The sequence below is a fragment of the Cucurbita pepo genome, chromosome LG12 (genome assembly GCF_002806865.2).
Source record: "Cucurbita pepo subsp. pepo cultivar mu-cu-16 chromosome LG12, ASM280686v2, whole genome shotgun sequence".
Classification (NCBI taxonomy): Eukaryota; Viridiplantae; Streptophyta; class Magnoliopsida; order Cucurbitales; family Cucurbitaceae; genus Cucurbita; species Cucurbita pepo.
Genome location: NC_036649.1, coordinates 1,513,505 through 1,535,770, shown reverse-complemented (window position 1 = coordinate 1,535,770; position 22,266 = coordinate 1,513,505). Strand labels below are relative to the sequence as shown.

Sequence of the window (22,266 nt, the reverse complement as noted above, 5' to 3'; positions counted from 1 at the left end):
AAAAGGAAATATAAATTTACAAGAATCTAGCTAAATAATTACAATTGGATCCAAAAGCTTCAATTTAGAAACTCTCTTTCTTTTCTCTCTGGTTTTTTCTGTGTTCTCTGTGTGCTCCGCAGCACTTTACCGCTAGCAATTGCCCAAAGCTCGAGTTCAATCTGGCTCGAAAATGGCGGTAGCTGTTCATAACAGTTTTTGGGACAGAGTTACAGAGCTAACCAAGGTGGCTCAGCAAAAGGGAGTTGATCCTCTGCATTGGGCCATTCAGTTGTCTTCAAATTTGAACTCGTCGGGAGTCGTTTTGCCGTCAGTTGAGCTCGCTAACGTGCTGGTTTCGCACATTTGTTGGGATAATAATGAGCCTGTTTCATGGAAGTTTCTTGAGAAGGCGTTGATGTTGAATATCGTACCCCCAATTCTTGTTCTTGCCTTGCTCACAACCAGGTTCGTTTGCGGTTGTTTTTGTTCTCTGCTTATTTTGTGTATGTTGTGGAATTTTGACGTATGAGTTCTGGAACGAGTTTTTTTTTTTTTTTGTTAGTTGAGTGTAAATATTGATTAGATATGATGGATATGGAGCTTGTTTGATAGAATTTGTTGCAACTGTGAAGAGATCGTGGAGATTCTTCTTTTTCACGATGCTTGCTGCGTATGGAGCTCGTGTGTTCATGATCCTCTGTGCGCAAGTGGTTGTTGATTCTTGCCTGGATTGCGCCTACGTGATTCCATGGATTGTTTTTCAATTGAACTTCTGAAGTTATGAGCTGAATTGGAATTCGCTGAGCATGAATTTATCAGTTTTTGTCTGTACTTTACTAAATGGCAGCAGTTAGGTTTTGGTGTTTAAGCACGACTATGAGTAGAGCATAGTGCATTTGGGTTCAAGAATAGCCTTTGTTTGCTACGATTGATTGAGATCTGATCTGAATTTAATTTGTTTCCATTTCCTTTGTCAACTTATAATGAATAAGATTTAGTGTTGAAAATTGTTATTGCTTCTTTCTACAGGGTCATTTCAAGAAGACAATTCCAGCCAGTAGCATATAGGCTCTATTTGGAACTTCTTCGAAGACACGCTTTTAAGCTGAAATCTCATATCCATGGCCTCAAATACAAAGAGTTAGTTTTATGATTGAGAAGGATAATGAAGTTCAAGCCTGTGACTTCAATTTTGCTGCTGTCTTTCTCTTTTATGTTGAATAATGCATTTTGATCAGTTTCAACTACCAATCCTAGGGAGAGTTTTGTCTTATGGTTTTTCTCTTGTACGTTCTTTTTTCCTAAAAGAAATTAGGGGTAAGATGCTGTCATAGAAATTGTAGTGGTGATGTCTTACTACCTTCTCTGGATCTTGACATTCCTCTTGACCTTGATATGTTCAATTTTGGAATTTGGTTTTTCCTTTGGAAGCTATAATTCTACTTCATAGAATGAGGAAATGTTCAATTATCATTATCTTTTTTGTTATGATCCAACTTTTCGTGTTTTTTCATTATGGAGCCGATATCTTGTTAAGCTTCCTGACCATGAGTTAGCAAATGGTAAAAACAGTGCCTACTTTTGTGCTTCACAGGACAGTAGCTGCTTAATAATCCATTATTATTTCCATGCCATCTTTTCTCCTATTAGATGTTCTGTGCATGTAGGAGAATATAAGAAAGAAAAAAAATGTTTCAGAATGAAAATGTCAGTATACGAGATGATTTTAGATATTGGGGCTTGCTTAAACTTAATCCCAAAGATTTCTAATGATTTCTACCCTGGTAATGGGTTTATATATATTGTTTAATGCTTCTTATATTGTTGATGCTTTATGACAAATTTTGCAACACATGTTGTTTTACTCTGGAAGATTAGTGAATCATAGAATTATGAGTCTATAGATCAAGGCTTACTGAATAATATTTCTCTGTTGATACTACGACTTCAAATTTTGAGGATTAATTTATTCTATGCAGTACTTGAGAAAGAATGGATGGCTTTTGGTCGTAGTTTTGCTTCTTAGTGTCATGTATACATCTTTAATAATAAACCTCTCTCTTTGATACAGGATCATGGCATCTGTTGATGCTGTTCTTCGTCTTTCTGAGACATTCAATTTGCCAGCAGATGATCCTGGGACCCTTGTGGTTGAGTATATATTTTCAATTGTCTGGAAGTTGCTTGATGCAACACTTGTTGATGAAGGGTTATTGGATCTTATTGTGGAAGAGAAATCCAAATGGCCAACAGAACCTCAAGAAATGGAACTAGATGGTCACAATGGTTATGATGATAAATGGACTGAACAACGTGAGAGATTGCAGAATGTAAATGTTGAATTGACAATTGAGATAATTGGGAAATTTCTTCAAGATGCGGTTACTTCAAGGATTCTCCACTTGGCTTGCAGGAATATGTAAGGACATTCATCTATCAACTTAAAAACTCTAGCTTTTCTTGATGACTTCGAAGTATAACGGTATGAATAAAAGGACAAACTGTGCTATTCAACTTAACTAACCATAATTTTGCTATTTATATCACTAAAATTTTAGTCATAAACTATTGTGGCAAAGATCATAACCAGTTAAATGGTTGTCTTACCTTTTTTATCATTGTTTTCTTCAACCTTCTTCTTACAAATTTTCAGGCCTTCACATTGGGCAGATCTTATTCAAAGACTCCAGTTGCTTGGAGAAAATTCTTCGGTATTGAGAAAGTCAAAATCTTTGAACTCAGAGATTTTTCTGCAGTTCGATACTTGGACAATCTTCTCTCAAGAATTTAAACAAAATTCACAGAAGAAGTTCCATCCAATTAGAGCTTTTGGATCTCCGGCAGCTTCTGCTAGTTTGTGTCATAGAACTCGTTATTCTGCACTTTGGCTTCCACTTGATCTAGTTCTAGAAGATGCAATGGATGGATATCAAGTAGAAGCAACAAGTGCTATTGAAAAAATTACAAGTACAACTAATTTTTATCCCAAGTTTTCTACAATTTCTACTTATATGCACGAATCCTATCAGTTTGTACAAGAAAATTATACATGAAAGTGAATTTCATCTTTGTTTCTTGCAGGTTTGGTCAAAACCCTTAAGGCAATAAATGGAACCAGTTGGCATGATACCTTCTTGGGTCTCTGGATAGCAGCTCTTCGCCTTGTTCAAAGGGTTAGAGTTCTTTTGTCCTGAATAGATTATCTTCAGATTTTTATTGATAAAATGGACCATCCATTTTTGTTGTAGTTTGCTAGAAATCATGAAGCACTCAATACAAATATCTATTCTATATGTCAGTAGATCCTTAGTCAATTATGTTTTTTTTAGTTCGACAAATGTGGTGGTGAGATTATGGCATCAAGTCAATTATGAAATTTCAATCAGTTTTTGATTTAACATTCTTTCCATAAATGTAACATGCAACTTAGATATTGGCATCCCTTTTTTTTTTCCTTTCTTTCTGTTGCTCGATTGCCTTTTCGTCTGTCATTGTTGCAGAATACATTAATTTAATGTTCTCTTTTGATATTTATATTAGTTTATTTCATTGGTAAGATTTAGGTAAAAGTGACTGATATTCTTATTTGCAAAACGTTGAAAAGGAAAGGGATCCCATCGAGGGGCCTGTGCCTCGCATAGACACTCGTCTATGCCTTCTATTGTGTATCACAGTCCTTGTGATTGCTGATCTGATTGAGGAGGAGGAAAGTACGACAATTGATGAAACAGAGTATGGTGCATCCAATCACTGGAAAGAAAAGAAGGCCCCTGGAAAGTGTCGGAATGAACTAATTTCTAGCCTACAGATATTGGGGGAATATCAGAGTTTGCTGACTCCTCCTCAGGGTGTTATCTCTGCATGCAATCAGGCGGCTGCCAAAGCAATGATGTTTATATCTGGAATCAGTGTTAGTAATGCATATTTTGAATGCATCAATATGAAAGATATGCCAATGAACTCTTGTGAGTATTCTATCTTCCTTATAAACATTAATTATAATAGTTATGAAATCCATTGGCACATGGTACCAAAACCGATATACTAATGCATATTTTATGAAAGACATGCCAATGAACTTGTGAGTATTATCTTTTCTTCATAAGTATCAACTATAACATCAATTATAATAGTTATGAAATCCATTGGCACATGGTACCAAAACAAATATAATAATGCATATTTTATGAAAAACATGCCAATGAACTTGCGAGTATTATCTCTTCTTCATAAGTATCAATTATAACAATTATGAAATCCACTGGCACATGGTACCAAAACTAATATAATAAAAAAGAATACTTGTGGTCCTGGATCCGTGCGTGGTAGATGATGCCTGCTCACGTGCTCTGTAAATGTTCTGCCCCCCTTGAACTGTTTGTTGTGAATGTATGCTTTACTCTCATATGATAAGATGTTTTGGCCTGGAGAAGAAAACCGTGGGTAAATCCAATCATTATATTGAAAGAGTTCGTGTTTGATATTCTAGTATGGTAGGATAAAAGTTCCAAATTAATTTGGTTTGCATGTCCAATTAATAGTACACGAGAAAATTGCAGGGTAAGAGACTCGAGGCAATATAAGCACATATGACATTTATATTCTTCAGAATGCGTTGTTTAATTCTGATGTTCTAGTATGGTGTAGATCACTTCTATTTTTCTGTGCATGTTTTACTTATGTGAAGTATTATTCAATATAATTCATTGTTCTGTTNGGTTTTTTTTTTTTTTTTTTTTGATTTCCAGCCTTTATTTATTGCGAGTCCCATACATTATTGGATTCTTTTGACGCTTCTTTTTCTCAAAGAATGTGTTTTCTCAGTGTACGAGTATTTGGTCCTTTAAAGGAGAAGCTAGTGGCCTGGGGCTCTGTTATGTCCTAATGTAATTTTATTTTGTGCCCTTAGCAGCTGGAAATATGCGTCATTTGATAGTTGAAGCTTGCATTGCAAGAAATCTCTTGGATACATCTGCATACTTTTGGCGAGGCTATGTGAACGGTTGCATTAATCAAATGCCTCAAAGTATACCACCCCAAGCACCTGGTTGGTCAGCTTTCGTGAAGGGGGCTCCACTTAATCATATAATGATAAAGGTCTTAACTTCAACTCCTGCTTCAAGGTATACATGATTGAATGAACCTACTTTGGCCCTTTTGGTTTTTTCCTTTTCTGTTTGGACATTGGAAGTCTGAAAATTCATATCAAAAGACTTGAAATGCCATCAAGTTTTTCATTCAATGTTTGTGCTGGTTTCCTTGTTGTGAAGGAAGCTCCACCAAAATTAAATGATTATATATAACTTGAGAATTCACACTGGGGAGATTACGCATAGAATACTTCTATAATCTTTATTTGTTTCTCTTCAGACTGGTTTTGCTTTTAACTGTTACTGGGTTTTGCTTTGAATAAATGTGATAAACCTAATTATACTTCTAATTAATTAGTTTGTTCCAATACAAGAAAAACAAAAACAAAACACATCAAAGAACATGTGTAAATAAGATATTGCTCACTCACAACACCCAAAGGGATTACAAATGTGAAAATGAAAGAAACCTTCAACTGATAAAAAGACAATCATTACAAGTATTTCTAAAATGATTGCTTATGCATGGATATGACCGAGCAGGTCGTTTGGTTGGTACCTGCATGCTAGATCACTTGAGCCTTTGTTGTGCTATGCCCAACACACTCCTATACCTAAGACAATATTGGATTGAATTAGTAATAGGTCGAGTAACGGTAATGGTTGCATACCTTAATGAACGTTTGTTCCCTCTATTTATATGTTTCCCTTCCTGACGTGTCAAGGTTGTACAATGTGTTGGCTGAAATCATGGAAAATTGGGATATAGCCTCCGCTCAATTAACACCCAGCTTGAAGACCATGTCCTTTTTATGTGGATGGCCTCACTCCTCAGCCTGGCCCTGAGGGCCAGTCGGGGGGAGGCCTTTCTCTCTGCCTTGGGGGCCCGCAGCCCAGCTCTTGGGTCTGCCCTGGTCCATGGGCCATGTTTGGTCCACTTTATGCTGTAAGGAAATAAAATCCTTCACCTCTGAACTTGTTACTAGATTTCTTCAAAAAACTTATGGTTCCTCCCAATGCAAAGATCCCACCCACACCCAGTAGTCCTCTGTAGTTCAGTTTTTCTGCCATTGTGGCCATGATCCAAACATACGACGTTCAAAGAATGTTTGGTATAGGATTTGGCAAAGTAATGTAATTGAGAGAATGCGTCATGTATTGATTTGATCAAATATGGATGACTTTCAGATTAGCTCTTCTCCTTTATTTATGGCCTGTTCTTCAGTTGTTTTTTTGTTTTTGTTTTTTTTATTGTAAATTTACCAAAAGGTCTGAATTTTAAACTCATGGGTTTGATGGAAGCTTAGCTGAACTGGAGAAAATATTTGAGATAGCAGTAAAAGGATCAGATGAAGAGAAGATATCTGCTGCAACCATTCTTTGTGGGGCTTCCTTGATCCGAGGCTGGAATATTCAGGTGACCATTGAAAGATAATACTACATAAATTTTCTTTTTCCGGTCTCTTCACATTCCCTCTATTTTAACCAGACAAGTATATTTAATGGTATTATGATCTACTACTATGCAGGAACATACTGTCCATTATATTACTAGGTTACTTTCTCCTCCAGTTCCCAAAGATTACTCTGGATGTGAAAGTCATTTGATAGGCTATGCTCCAATGCTGAATGTGCTTATCGTTGGAATAGCATCTATTGATTGTGTTCAGATTTTTTCTCTACATGGTTTGGTACGTTCTTCATTGCTAGCCTCATATTTATGTTGAGACACTATTATGTTACTGATTGAACTAGATCCATTTACTTTGATGTACTTGTTCTGGAAAAAATGAGGTTCTTCCCGTTGTTAGGAATACTTTTTTTTAACAAAAAAGGATAAGAAATGATTTTATTGATGTAAACAAGTAGAAAACAGATCCAGAAAACAAGACGTGTTACAGAAAGGTCCTTTCACTAGCCTATACAGAAGAAAGCAAGTTGCTAGGAAAGATATTTGTTCTATGTTAACATGAAGAAAGGGGAAAAAAAAGAAATGACGTCCCAGCATATTATATTTGAGAGTTTAGTATTTGAGTTGCACCCGATAAAACTTGTAGAATATTAAATCTTAGGTAGATGACCACCGTGGCTTGAACCTATTCTCTTTGAGCGACATAATGGTGGTCCACACTTTATCTAAGATTTGAGAGTTCCGTATTTGAGATGCACCTGAAGATCCAATGAATCCACACTTTTTCCTAAACCTCTTATTTCTTTTACTGCCATGAGAAATTCCTAATCCACCATGTTGTGTGTCTTCTCTAAATCTATCTTGAAGACCAACATTTCTTCTTGGCTCTCTTCTGATCAGCCACCAATTAATCGACTAAACTATCACCGGAATACACAATTTGCTTGTTCTTGGTAAGTACTACCTGGTTCTTGAATATAGTAGTTTTAGGCAAGATGAATTTTATCCTATAAATACCGGTGCCTGGTGGGCCTGGAACGTGCTATATCACCAGCTATGAGGGTTTTAGGGATTAGACTAATGCAGTCTCCGTTTATGCTTGAGTTGAGGATATAATTAAGTTATGAGCCAATTTTCATGGAATAACCTCCATGAAACAACATCGAACCAACTTTCTACAAAATTATGGAAAAAATTCTTGGAACACTGCAATTAAATTTTAATGGCTTTCCAGTTCTGTTTGAGGATTCCTCCCACATGCTCATCTGATTCACGCACCTTAAAATACCAGAAGCTTTATTGCCAAGAAAACGTCATCCCTGAAAGGTTTTTCCTATTTTTTTTCTTTTTTAAAAAGAACAAATCTTCTTTGTCAAAACCAACAGGTTTCTTACATGGCTAAGGAACCCTTAGAGAGCTTTTCAATCATTTTGGAGCAAGAAGAATGGTTCATGGATTCTGATAAGTTCAGTGGTGTGGTGTTAAAATCTCTTAGTTTTCGACTGTTGATTGAGAACAGACCCAGGTTTATGGTTGGTTACTGATTATAAGGAGATCATGCTTGATTCTAGGAAGATAAGGGGCTTGATGTTAACTCGCTAAGAAACTTTAAAATGCACCATCAACCATTTTAAAATATATAATATAAATGTCCATGAGTCTAGCCCAATGGGTAAGGCATCTACACTTCCTCTTAAGATCGCATCCTCTTAAGATCGCATGTTTAAATCTCCACCTAAAATAAATATCCATAAACATTCTCCACATATTTTTTTTAATGTAGTTTTATTTTGTTGTTCTAAACTTTTTCAAAATGAGATTCCAACCTCCACCCATCAATTTCATTAGGCTTTCGTTGATATGTGTTCTAGGTTCCACAACTTGCATGTTCACTGATGCCAATCTGCGAGGTTTTCGGATCGTGTGTTCCAAACCTCAATTGGACCTTAACAACAGGGGAAGAAATCTCTGCTCATGCCGTGTTTTCAAATGCGTTTACTCTTCTCTTAAAGCTTTGGAGATTTACCCATCCTCCTCTAGACCATGGAGTGGGTGATGCACCGACGGTTGGGTCTCAACTCACTCCAGAATATCTACTATTAGTGAGAAATTCCCATCTAGTATCTGGAAATGTCCACAAAGATCGCAATAAAATGAGACTTTCAGCTGTAGCAAGTTCCTCTTCCCCCCAACCAATATTTGTAGACTCATTTCCCAAATTGAAAGTCTGGTATCGACAACATCAAGCATGTATAGCGTCAACCCTCTCTGGTCATGTTCATGGCAACCCAGTTCATCAGACTGTTGATGGACTTCTTAACATGATGTTCCGAAGTATTAATGGGGGAAATCAATCTTTAACTTCAGTTACTTCTGGAAGCAGTAGTTCTTCTGGGCCTGGAAATGAAGATTCTTCTTTAAGATCTAAATTGCCTGCCTGGGATATAATGGAAGCTGTTCCTTTTGTGATTGATGCTGCTCTAACAGCCTGTGCTCATGGAAAGCTTTCTCCTCGTGAGTTGGCTACAGGTCAGTATGAATACTGGTTGGATGAATTTCACGTAATTTTTGTATATCTTGTTCATGATTGAGCTGTAATATCTTTTATATTTCTTCTTATATTATCGAGGGAGCACATAAACTGTAAATTTACAGTTTTCTACAATCACGCCAGAAATCTAAGCTGCTATGCAATACATTTTGTTGAAGCTTGTCTGAACTTTGGATTTCTCCCAAGTTGTGTAATTAAGAAGTGAATTTGAAATAAAGCTCTCATACCTGATTTTGAAATGAACAGACTTTATATCTAATCAATTATTTCTTTTCATGTAATCATTCCAGGACTTAAAGATCTAGCAGATTTTCTACCAGCATCTTTAGCAACCATAGTGAGCTACTTTTCTGCAGAAGTAACTCGGGGATTATGGAAACCTGTTTTTATGAATGGATCAGATTGGCCCAGCCCAGCAGCAAATCTTTCTAATGTTGAAGAGCAGATCAAGAAAATCCTAGCTGCTACTGGCGTTGATGTCCCTAGCCTGGCTGCAGGTTTGGTCATTCTAATCACTGTAAACTTCTAAATGATAATATTTAAGTTTGATTATGCATTTCAAGATAACTTCCAAAGTAAACCAACGACACAGCATTCACATGGATTTATGTTTGATTGTTCAAGTGTAAGTTAAGGGCTTCATGTTGTTTGTAATCACCGCTTCGGTTCAGTCAAGCACCTTCTAAATTTATACACTCCATTAAAGGTTCAATCAAAATATGAAAAAATCCAATCAGAAAGAAAACCTTATTAGTCTCGTGCATAAATCTATCAACCCCATAATGAAATCGGTTAATAACGACTTTTTTATCTGTGATTTTTGTAGGGGGAAGTTCTCCAGCCACACTTCCTCTGCCCTTAGCTGCCTTTGTAAGCCTTACTATAACCTACAAAATAGACAGAGCATCCGAACGTTTCCTCAATTTGGCTGGCCCGGCCTTGGAGTCTCTCGCAGCTGGTTGCCCCTGGCCATGCATGCCAATTGTTGCTTCCTTGTGGACTCAAAAAGCCAAACGTTGGAGTGATTTCCTGGTCTTTTCAGCATCTCGTACAGTTTTCCTTCAGAATTGCGATGCTGTGGTTCAGCTTCTCAAAAGCTGCTTCACTGCCACCCTTGGCCTAACTGCCAATCCCCTCTCAAATCATGGGGGTGTTGGGGCCCTTCTTGGCCACGGATTTGGATCTCATTTCTGTGGTGGGATTTCTCCTGTTGCTCCAGGAATTCTTTTTTTACGTGTCTACCGATCAATTAGAGACGTCGCACTATTGGTTGAAGAGATCCTCTCTCTTCTGATGGATTCTGTACGAGAAATAGCTTGTAATGGTGCTCGAAAAGAGAGATCGGGGAAACTGAGAACAACCAATAACGGAAAAAGATATGGACAGATTTCACTATCTTCAGCAATGATTCAAGTAAAGCTTGCAGCTTCACTTGGAGCTTCATTAGTATGGCTATCAGGTGGTTTAGTACTGGTTCAATCTGTGATAAAAGAAACATTGCCTTCTTGGTTCATTTCAGTTCACAGGTCCGAGCAAGAGGAATGTTCAGAGGGGATAGTTTCCATGCTTGGGGGATATGCATTAGCTTACTTTGCAGTGTTATGTGGGGCTTTTGCTTGGGGCACTGACTCTTCATCATCTGCATCAAAGAGGCGTCCCAAAATCCTAGGTGTTCATATGGAGTTTCTTGCAAGTGCCCTTGATGGAAAAATATCACTAGGTTGTGATTGGGCCACATGGCGTGCCTACGTGACCGGGTTCGTGAGCCTAATGGTTGGTTGCACACCGAGCTGGGTTCTTGACGTAGATGTAGAAGTATTGAAACGATTGAGTAATGGGCTCAAGCTATGGAATGAAGAAGAGCTTGCTCTTGCATTGCTTGGACTTGGTGGCGTTGGTACCATAGGTGCAGCTGCTGAACTGATAATTGAAAGTGAGGCTTGAGTTTATTCAGCCATTTTTGTATTCTTTTAGGTTGATTTCTAAGAGTTAGAATTAGTTGTACTATAGCTTTCTTCCAAGTCAGTCTTGTAACCATCAGTAGAGAACTTTGTAACAAGTTCTTCCATTGTGCACGAAAATTAACAAATGTAAATTGGTCCATTTCCCCTTCCCCCATATTTCGAAGATCAATACAAAGAGATCCGGGTTATAACAAATGCTTTATAACTTTACCCGGACCTATGGTTCATAGACTCGGAGTCAAATTCTTGAGTCCTAAGGCCCTATACCTAGGTGTCGACTCTAAACACGTATTTCTCCTCTTTTGATAAGACTTTATGGCCTCGTGATGATGTAGCAAATGGTGCCTAAGAGTTAATTGAACAAAGTTTTCATGGTTTCCCATGTCCATAATTCTTCATACAACACCACTGCACCCAGGTGATCTTATCATCCTTTGACTTTGCATTGCTTTCCTCACCAAAGATGCATCCTCCCATAACCCTGCATCGGCGTATAAGTTCGACAGGAGGACTCGACCTGCCCCGTGGGACGGTTCCAATCTAGCTAAATTCTCTGCAGCTCTTTCACCTATTTCGACTTCCCCATGTGTTCTGCAAGCTGCCAATAATGTGCCCCATATCACAACATCTGCCTTCATTGGCATGGTTCTTATAGTTTCCTCGGCTTCCCTTAATCGCGCAGCTCTGCCTAACAGATCGACTAGACATCCATAATGCTTAATGTTCGGTTCTACGCCATATACACTCTTCATGCTCCAGAAATATCTCTCCCCAAGCTCAACCAAACCAGCATGGCAACACGCACCAAGGACCCCAAGGAATGTGATCGAGTTGAGCTTGATACTACGTCTTTGCAAGTCGGAAAAGATTTCAAGAGACAAATTCGCATGCCCGTGCATCGCCAATCCACATATGATGGCGTTCCACGGTGAGACTGTGGAGGCCTTGTCTCTGATCTGATAAAACACATCCATGGCAGTCCTGATACTTCCACATTTGGCATACATGTCAATGACTGCAGCACTCAAATTATCATTAAGAGGAATGGCTTTGTTGCAAACATACTCATGCGCCCATCTTCCTTCTGCCAGTTTACCTGAAGCTGCAATGGCTGAGAAAACACTAACCATGGTGATCTCGTTCGGCTCGAGACCGCTGACCACCATTCCATGGAAAAGCTCTAAAGCCATATCAGGTAACTCATTCTGTGCATAACCAGAAATCATGGTGCTCCATGAAAACACATCTTTTTCAGGCATCACATCAAATATTTGCCTTGCTTGATCAATCATTCTGTTCTTCATGAAGCCCACAATGAGGGCATTTGAAGTTGCTAGATGACTCTTATCACTTACCTGGTACTGCAAATAAGCAAGCTCAATCCTTCCACAAGCTGAATAGAAACTAATGAGAGTTGCTTGCATGAAATCATAACAATCAAAACCAGTTTTCACTATGATTGAATGGAGCTGCCTGCCCTCATCAATTGAAATTGACTGCCCACAAGCAGAAAGCAAATCAACAATCATCACTTCATTGGGATGAAGATCACTTTTTCTCATTGCAGAAAACATCAACAAAGCTTCCCTTAATTGTTTCACTCGCACAAACCCATCAATCATTGTAGCCCAAGAAATCACATCTCTTTCTGGAATCCTATCAAACAACTCTATTGCTTTATCAACAAGGTCTGATTTTACATACCCTTTTAACATCACATTCCATGAAACAGTATTACGCACTGGCATCTCATTGAATAACCTCCTAGCATCTTTTAAACTTGAACAAACACAATACATGTGCAGCAAATTTGTGGAAATAAGAACAAGACCAATGAAATGTAGCTTTATTACCAGTGCATGGAGCATCAAGCAATTCCAAATCCCACCAATATGTGAACATGCTGACATGACACTTGCAATTGTCACTTCATTTGGGGCCACACCTGCAGACCTCATATCCTTGAAAATCTCAATTGCTTCCCTCCAACAATCATTCTGTGCCAAACCCAAAATCATGGTGGTGTAAGAGACGCATCCTCTTTCAGGCATTTTGTCGAACAGCTGGCGTGCGTTCTCCAATTGGCGAAGTTTAACATACCCAGATAACATGATGTTACAAGATACAGAATCCAGGCCAGAACACGAATCAAACAACAATCTGGCATCGGCAATATGTCCACATTTGGCATACATATTAATCAAGCTATTAAGGATGAAAGTATTGGAATCAAACCCAGATTTGAGGACGGCGGCATGGATTTGCTGCCCTTGAAAAATAGCTGAACTGGATGCGCAGGACTTCAAGGCTGAGACCAAGGAGAGCTCGTAATCCAAGCATTTGCCTGAAGGTCTGCCATTGAAGAATGAGGTAAGATTGTGGAGAGGCCGTGAAGAAGGTCCGATTGGGGAGAAGGTGGAAACCCATTTGGGATAAAGCGGAGTAAATGAAAGAGGAATCGTAATACGTCGAGGGAACAATTTGGGTATCGCAAAAACGAGCATGAGAGGAAACCATCTAGTATCACTCAACAAGTTCTGTATAAATCCCGATCTCCATGGATATATATATTTCTATCTCTCTCTCATTCCCTCTTCCTCGTCGTCGTGCAGAATCGATCAGTCAGCGAGAGCCCGAAGGGAAAAGAAGAATGAGAAGACCACCTAATAGGTTGAAGTTGATTCATCATTTTGAACGACAAGATGTGAAATTTTGAGATGTGAAATTTTAGAAGATTGATTGATGAATTGTAATTTGTAAAAAAATAAAAATAAAAAACTTGTTTTAATATAGTTCAGCTCGTTAAAAACACTATCATCTCATCGAGTAAATTATCAAAATTTTGAATCAAATTTCAAAAGCAAAAATAAATTCTCAAAATTACTCTAAAAAAAAGCGATTGATTTTTTAAAACATCTATCGAAATTATATCGAAGTTATATGACAAAACATAGAAACCTATGGATGAAAATAGATTGAAAAAAACGTATTCCAAACTGACATATCGCCTCGTGTCTATCCCCTTTGGGGAGTAGTGAGAAGGCTAGCACATCATCCCGTGTCTGACTCTGATACCATTTGTAACGACTCTAGCCCAAGCTCACCGCTAGTACATATTGTCCTGTTTGGACTTTCCCTTTCGAGCTTCCCCTCAAGGCTTTAAAACGTGTCTGCTAGGGGAAAGATTCCACAACCTTGTAAAAGGTGTTTTGTTCTCCTCCCAACCAATATGGGACATCACAGAATACCTATTAAAACTTGTGTTCGTTTCCCGTTACCACACGAATTAAAAGTTCGACATATACAAAAAGATATTCCTCGATTTTTAACGACTCATTACCGTACAACTAAAGCTATATTAGTGTTATTTCAACCCCATCTACATGGGCAGAGAACCACTAAATAGATCCAAAGAGAGAAAATATAAGGGAAAAAGAAGAAAATAATGTTCCCATCACACTTACAAGATGGAGCAGGAGATATAACTATCATAGTCTGTGGTTTTATTTGCAGTAAGTTTGGTTTCCATTTCCATTTCCATTTCCATGGGCGATGAAGAATCTCCCAGGATAATGCAGCCTGTTTCTGGCAATGAATATTCACTGTGTTATATAGTATATGTTCTTATAAAAGAAAGCTCTAGTCATCCATATGTTTCAGAAAGAGCATCTCAAATTAAGTAAAATGATGGGAAGAGAAAGTAAGATATCTGGAAGGTCTTCTCGATAGCGAAGTCGCTACCGACGATCAGTGATGATCTCCTCCCCCGTTAAGATCCAGTGTTGCCAGAACCCTGCGGAAAATGGCAGCATTGAAGATTACTAATGTGATCGAAAAATCAAACAAGGATTTTCTTGAGCAAATCATAAGGTCAGAAATGTGCATGAGATTGTTCATCAGTGAAAACATGTTTTTCCTAACATAATGAGGATACAATATGAAGATGATCTTCATAGTAAATGTAAGATGTGCTATACAGCTTCCTTAGTTCATCAGAAATAGAAATCCAAAACCTTTCTAAGTACTAAATGTTAGGCACACTGCATCAGAGTTTGACAATCTTACTTTCAAGGTCTTGAATATTCAGTTATGTTCTTATAGATCTTGCCAATATATATCATCAGGAACAAATTCTAAAAATCTTGCCAACTAACCCAACAAACATGTTTGAAATTTTGAATGCTTGACTTGAACAAAGGCAAAAGAAATCCCTGTTATTTGCTTTCTGAAACAAAGAACTTGAAGCAGATTTAACTTCGTACGAAAATGATATGGATTCAGGTTTGATATAGCTCAATGCAAGCTCGATGTAAAGAGTCGGTACAAAAGCTGAAATGAGAAAGACACTAGAATCTACAGCCTATTGATATGTTTGTTTACTACTCGCCAGTCAGTAGTGCGCCAGGAATCGGGATGAATTGTGTAATAGCTCAAGCCCACCGCTAGCAGATAATGTCCTCTTTGGACTTTTCTTTTCAGGCTTCCCCTCAAGGTTATAAAACGCGTCTACCATAGAGAGGTTTCCACACCCTTATAAAGGATGTTTCGTTCTCCTCTCCAACCGATGTGGGATCTCACAATCCACCAAATCTACCAACCTCTCCCTAGCAGACGCGTTTTAAAAACTTTGAGGGACAGACCAAAAAAGGCAATATCTACTAGCGGTGGGCTTGGGTCGTTACGCATTGGGTTCCCATTCCATTTTCCCACATGGGGTAAAACAGGAAATTAGGACAAAATTACCAATCCATAGATCCTGCAAGTTATATTACAGTTTTCATGCTTCCACATCTTTTGTGAAACTGAAACCAGTGAAGTAAAATAGGATGAAGCTAGCCACACAACTAGATGATCATAATTAGCTTCCCAGGAAAGAAAGGCTACATGCATATATAGAAGAACATCGATAAAATTGCTGAAACACTACGTGACAAGACTTGACTTGTTAAGCATTTTCATAGAGTAAAAAAGCTAACCAAGTATTGGGTATATCTTTTTTATTGAAAAACCTCTGATGAATCTCACTCATGTTGAACAGGTTCATAATAACCAATGAGTCTGGTTCAAGTTGTTTTGTGTCAAGAGGTTGATTATTTGGCAACATATCGACACAAATAAATTCGTGTGGTTTTTGTCGAAGCAAAATAAAGCTATAGCATCATTGTGTAGATCAAGAATAATCCAAACGTGTTCCTACTTCCTAATAAAGTGATTAGCTTTTGGAAGTCCTGGAAAGGTGAGGTTTAAAGTCAACACTAAAGTTTTGTGGAATTGTGTGGTAGGAAAGAAACCAAAGAGATTTGAAGGAAAAAGGTTTTGTTAAGATATTTGTGCGGTAATGTACAGCAAACCTCCTCATGGTGGTGCTCTCACAAAAAATTCTGTTGTAATTCGAGCCTCTCCATAGATTTTTTTTGCAATTGGAAGTGTGAGATCCTACATCGGTTGGGGAGGAGAACGGAACATTCTTTATAAGAGTGTAGAAACCTCTCCTAGCAAACACGTTTTAAAAACCTTGAGGGGAAGCCTGAAAGGGAAAGCCCAAAGAGGACAATATCGGCTAGCGGTGGGCTTGGGCGGTTACAAGAAGCCTCTTCTTTTATGGTCCTTTCGAGAAGGAGTTTTCTCTGCCCAGCCCGCTCCTAGGCTGTTTTCTTGGGTTTTTTTAGCTATGATAATGTTCCAGAATGCATCATATACCAATGCCAGGGTTCATTAAAACAATTAGATATGGTCTATTAGGTAAATCATGACTGAAAAAGAAATCGGGTAAAGCTCGCAAGGTTAAGTAAATAAAACATCAACTAGAGCTAAACACCATGCATACATAAAATTTAGTTAGAAGCTAGGAGAACAGAACATCAATGCTTCAACCTAGTCCAATAATTGCTAACCAGAAACAAATTACTTGGGGTATGCTAACCGAGTCCCTGAAACTTGCTTGCATAGCTTCCCACTGAAAAATAATTAACCAACTTTGAAGAATGGACCCAAGAGTGAAGAGAACTTGCATCAAATGGGGGAAAAAACGACTAAACATCTTCTCTAGATCAAAACATGAAACAAGAAGCTATCTCCCTAAAAATAATATTTGCACCAGGAAGAACAAGTTTGAAAGTAAGTTTACATAAATTGAATTTCACCATCCTCAATAGATGTCAAAAAGGGGGAAGAAACAGAAGATAGTACTATACCGACCGAGAACGGTATGAATTTAAATATGAGCTCAGAAACAAAACAGGGCAAGTAAAGACTATGAGGGACTCTGCAACTATGAGTCCAGGATGCAAGGTTAGCTACAGAATTAGTTTTCATTTAACAATTCAGTCCAGAACTTGAATTTATGAGCATCACTATGAGGGACTCTGCAATACTTAAAAATCCTGATACCTGTGTCAATGGGAATTGATCTGATCGACATTTTTTCTTGTTGAAAAATCAACGTATAAAAGGAAGATGTATAATAGATTTTGATTCACCAAACTGAAATAAGATAGTCTTCCTCTTCCATAATCTTAACTGAAATACTAGACAGGGGAAGAAATTTCATCCCAGTTTCAAAATGAGTTGAATACTAAGGTTCGTCCAGAGTTTCATGTATGTCACAGGGACATCAATAAATGCTATCTAAATTCAGATACACCATTTTCCTTCATCATTTTGTTTTCAGTTTTGGGGTTTTGCAAGGGAGAAGGAGGTCGTGATAATTTCAGCAGAACAGACCCAATTCTAGAATTACAAAACAAGAGCGGAAGAGATCAAGCCTTTGAATGATCAGAGCAAACAAAAACAATCCCCAAAAAAGATTCATGGGCACTGTATCGGATAAATAATGAACTTACTTCTTATGCCGCCGCCCGCGCTTAGTCCCCCAGCCTTCAAGCTTCGCGATGGGGCAGCCACAGCGCGCCCGGAAGAGCAGAACAGCTCGGCCATTGGGTGGTGCCATCTTCCTCAGCTCGGACCTCAAGCACTCATAATCCGGATTGGCCACATTACCACCTTTCCACGGCAATTTATCTATCTCCTTCGACCCATTCTTCACACACTCCTCCGTTTGCAATTGCAGATCAAACTCCATAGCTTTTTTCAACCCTTTACATCCCGGCTTCGCGCATTTCCTCGATCTGGCGCCACAACATATCTCAAACACGCCAATAGTTACACAGAAGAACAACAAAAACCCAGCAATAAACGGAAACGGAAACGGAAATTGAGGAAGCTGCGGGGCTGAATGCGATAAGAGAATCGACAGAGAGTTGAAAATGTAGGAGAAATATGACGTTACAAGAAAGGTACCAGAAAAGAGAACAAGAATGAGAATAAGAAGGTCAAGGGTTGCCGATGGCGAATGTTTACAGAGAAGAGAATTGCTAGGGTTAGGGTTTGCAGAAGTCTTGGATTTGGGAATTGACGACGATGAGGAGAGAATCGAGGACGGAGGCATGGCGGTGGTCGGAACCAGAAGATTGCGCATGTTATAGAGAGAGCCCAATGAGAGCTTCGCAATAATGGAGTTCACAGTTTGGGAAAAATAAGGGATCTGACTGTAAAAAGGGGATTTGAGAGAGAGAGGAAGATTGAAGAAGAAGAAGAAGAAGATGATGATGAAGAATGGCGCACATTAGCGAAGTGGTGGTGACGGACCGGAGATTGTGGGCCGTCTGATTGAGTATTTAACACGCGCCACGGAGGAGAGTGGCTGAGAATAGGGAAGAAACACAATATATTTTTAATATATATAATTAATTAATTTGTTTTTCCGGTAAAGTTGATGAAATTATGTTTAAATGACTGTTGAGTTTCTGGCAAATAAATTAATAATTCTATANAACCTCTCCCTAGCAGACGCGTTTTAAAAACTTTGAGGGACAGACCAAAAAAGGCAATATCTACTAGCGGTGGGCTTGGGTCGTTACGCATTGGGTTCCCATTCCATTTTCCCACATGGGGTAAAACAGGAAATTAGGACAAAATTACCAATCCATAGATCCTGCAAGTTATATTACAGTTTTCATGCTTCCACATCTTTTGTGAAACTGAAACCAGTGAAGTAAAATAGGATGAAGCTAGCCACACAACTAGATGATCATAATTAGCTTCCCAGGAAAGAAAGGCTACATGCATATATAGAAGAACATCGATAAAATTGCTGAAACACTACGTGACAAGACTTGACTTGTTAAGCATTTTCATAGAGTAAAAAAGCTAACCAAGTATTGGGTATATCTTTTTTATTGAAAAACCTCTGATGAATCTCACTCATGTTGAACAGGTTCATAATAACCAATGAGTCTGGTTCAAGTTGTTTTGTGTCAAGAGGTTGATTATTTGGCAACATATCGACACAAATAAATTCGTGTGGTTTTTGTCGAAGCAAAATAAAGCTATAGCATCATTGTGTAGATCAAGAATAATCCAAACGTGTTCCTACTTCCTAATAAAGTGATTAGCTTTTGGAAGTCCTGGAAAGGTGAGGTTTAAAGTCAACACTAAAGTTTTGTGGAATTGTGTGGTAGGAAAGAAACCAAAGAGATTTGAAGGAAAAAGGTTTTGTTAAGATATTTGTGCGGTAATGTACAGCAAACCTCCTCATGGTGGTGCTCTCACAAAAAATTCTGTTGTAATTCGAGCCTCTCCATAGATTTTTTTTGCAATTGGAAGTGTGAGATCCTACATCGGTTGGGGAGGAGAACGGAACATTCTTTATAAGAGTGTAGAAACCTCTCCTAGCAAACACGTTTTAAAAACCTTGAGGGGAAGCCTGAAAGGGAAAGCCCAAAGAGGACAATATCGGCTAGCGGTGGGCTTGGGCGGTTACAAGAAGCCTCTTCTTTTATGGTCCTTTCGAGAAGGAGTTTTCTCTGCCCAGCCCGCTCCTAGGCTGTTTTCTTGGGTTTTTTTAGCTATGATAATGTTCCAGAATGCATCATATACCAATGCCAGGGTTCATTAAAACAATTAGATATGGTCTATTAGGTAAATCATGACTGAAAAAGAAATCGGGTAAAGCTCGCAAGGTTAAGTAAATAAAACATCAACTAGAGCTAAACACCATGCATACATAAAATTTAGTTAGAAGCTAGGAGAACAGAACATCAATGCTTCAACCTAGTCCAATAATTGCTAACCAGAAACAAATTACTTGGGGTATGCTAACCGAGTCCCTGAAACTTGCTTGCATAGCTTCCCACTGAAAAATAATTAACCAACTTTGAAGAATGGACCCAAGAGTGAAGAGAACTTGCATCAAATGGGGGAAAAAACGACTAAACATCTTCTCTAGATCAAAACATGAAACAAGAAGCTATCTCCCTAAAAATAATATTTGCACCAGGAAGAACAAGTTTGAAAGTAAGTTTACATAAATTGAATTTCACCATCCTCAATAGATGTCAAAAAGGGGGAAGAAACAGAAGATAGTACTATACCGACCGAGAACGGTATGAATTTAAATATGAGCTCAGAAACAAAACAGGGCAAGTAAAGACTATGAGGGACTCTGCAACTATGAGTCCAGGATGCAAGGTTAGCTACAGAATTAGTTTTCATTTAACAATTCAGTCCAGAACTTGAATTTATGAGCATCACTATGAGGGACTCTGCAATACTTAAAAATCCTGATACCTGTGTCAATGGGAATTGATCTGATCGACATTTTTTCTTGTTGAAAAATCAACGTATAAAAGGAAGATGTATAATAGATTTTGATTCACCAAACTGAAATAAGATAGTCTTCCTCTTCCATAATCTTAACTGAAATACTAGACAGGGGAAGAAATTTCATCCCAGTTTCAAAATGAGTTGAATACTAAGGTTCGTCCAGAGTTTCATGTATGTCACAGGGACATCAATAAATGCTATCTAAATTCAGATACACCATTTTCCTTCATCATTTTGTTTTCAGTTTTGGGGTTTTGCAAGGGAGAAGGAGGTCGTGATAATTTCAGCAGAACAGACCCAATTCTAGAATTACAAAACAAGAGCGGAAGAGATCAAGCCTTTGAATGATCAGAGCAAACAAAAACAATCCCCAAAAAAGATTCATGGGCACTGTATCGGATAAATAATGAACTTACTTCTTATGCCGCCGCCCGCGCTTAGTCCCCCAGCCTTCAAGCTTCGCGATGGGGCAGCCACAGCGCGCCCGGAAGAGCAGAACAGCTCGGCCATTGGGTGGTGCCATCTTCCTCAGCTCGGACCTCAAGCACTCATAATCCGGATTGGCCACATTACCACCTTTCCACGGCAATTTATCTATCTCCTTCGACCCATTCTTCACACACTCCTCCGTTTGCAATTGCAGATCAAACTCCATAGCTTTTTTCAACCCTTTACATCCCGGCTTCGCGCATTTCCTCGATCTGGCGCCACAACATATCTCAAACACGCCAATAGTTACACAGAAGAACAACAAAAACCCAGCAATAAACGGAAACGGAAACGGAAATTGAGGAAGCTGCGGGGCTGAATGCGATAAGAGAATCGACAGAGAGTTGAAAATGTAGGAGAAATATGACGTTACAAGAAAGGTACCAGAAAAGAGAACAAGAATGAGAATAAGAAGGTCAAGGGTTGCCGATGGCGAATGTTTACAGAGAAGAGAATTGCTAGGGTTAGGGTTTGCAGAAGTCTTGGATTTGGGAATTGACGACGATGAGGAGAGAATCGAGGACGGAGGCATGGCGGTGGTCGGAACCAGAAGATTGCGCATGTTATAGAGAGAGCCCAATGAGAGCTTCGCAATAATGGAGTTCACAGTTTGGGAAAAATAAGGGATCTGACTGTAAAAAGGGGATTTGAGAGAGAGAGGAAGATTGAAGAAGAAGAAGAAGAAGATGATGATGAAGAATGGCGCACATTAGCGAAGTGGTGGTGACGGACCGGAGATTGTGGGCCGTCTGATTGAGTATTTAACACGCGCCACGGAGGAGAGTGGCTGAGAATAGGGAAGAAACACAATATATTTTTAATATATATAATTAATTAATTTGTTTTTCCGGTAAAGTTGATGAAATTATGTTTAAATGACTGTTGAGTTTCTGGCAAATAAATTAATAATTCTATAAAAAGAAAGGTAACGAAAATGAGGGAACGTATTTATTTAATTTTTAAAAAAATTAATGGTGTTTATGGGTAACGTTAAACTTCTTGGGTCATTGTTTGTTTGGAATTTCATAAATGAATCTTTATATTTAGAATTACATATAAATATATAAAATAAAAGTTGCCTCTCAAATCCCAGGACTCAAGCTTGGAGAGGCAGTG

General features: G+C 38.5%; 3 protein-coding genes across 6 annotated transcripts; 1 reads left to right on the top strand and 2 right to left on the bottom strand.

Annotated features, from left to right (window-relative positions):
* Positions 1-55: 55 nt before the first annotated feature.
* Positions 56-11,193, top strand: LOC111806891 (mediator of RNA polymerase II transcription subunit 33A-like). 2 transcript variants are annotated; one of them, XM_023692405.1, is made up of 12 exons: positions 56-447; positions 1,012-1,122; positions 2,054-2,401; positions 2,636-2,949; positions 3,064-3,155; positions 3,587-3,947; positions 4,895-5,105; positions 6,375-6,489; positions 6,602-6,763; positions 8,355-9,012; positions 9,325-9,531; positions 9,861-11,193. In XM_023692405.1, the coding sequence occupies exons 1-12, from the start codon at positions 173-175 to the stop codon at positions 10,976-10,978; spliced, it is 3,972 nt and encodes a 1,323-aa protein (XP_023548173.1). In that variant the 5' UTR covers positions 56-172; the 3' UTR covers positions 10,979-11,193. The 2 variants fall into 2 exon arrangements, with proteins under 2 accessions (XP_023548173.1, XP_023548172.1); XM_023692404.1 differs by having other exon boundaries at positions 4,892-5,105.
* Positions 11,116-14,545, bottom strand: LOC111806892 (pentatricopeptide repeat-containing protein At5g19020, mitochondrial). The gene is made up of 2 exons (XM_023692406.1): positions 14,463-14,545; positions 11,116-13,661 (listed from the first exon to the last, which is right to left on the bottom strand). The coding sequence occupies exon 2, from the start codon at positions 13,500-13,502 to the stop codon at positions 11,394-11,396; it is 2,109 nt and encodes a 702-aa protein (XP_023548174.1). The 5' UTR covers positions 13,503-13,661; positions 14,463-14,545; the 3' UTR covers positions 11,116-11,393.
* LOC111806893 (uncharacterized protein At5g19025-like) lies at positions 14,301-21,950 on the bottom strand. 3 transcript variants are annotated; one of them, XM_023692410.1, is made up of 2 exons: positions 21,078-21,948; positions 14,301-14,791 (listed from the first exon to the last, which is right to left on the bottom strand). In XM_023692410.1, the coding sequence occupies exons 1-2, from the start codon at positions 21,710-21,712 to the stop codon at positions 14,746-14,748; spliced, it is 681 nt and encodes a 226-aa protein (XP_023548178.1). In that variant the 5' UTR covers positions 21,713-21,948; the 3' UTR covers positions 14,301-14,745. The 3 variants fall into 3 exon arrangements, with proteins under 3 accessions (XP_023548178.1, XP_023548176.1, XP_023548175.1); XM_023692408.1 differs by lacking the exon at positions 21,078-21,948 and adding an exon at positions 17,841-18,709; XM_023692407.1 differs by lacking the exon at positions 14,301-14,791 and adding an exon at positions 19,806-20,191 and having other exon boundaries at positions 21,078-21,950.
* Between the last annotated feature and the right edge of the window lie 316 nt (positions 21,951-22,266).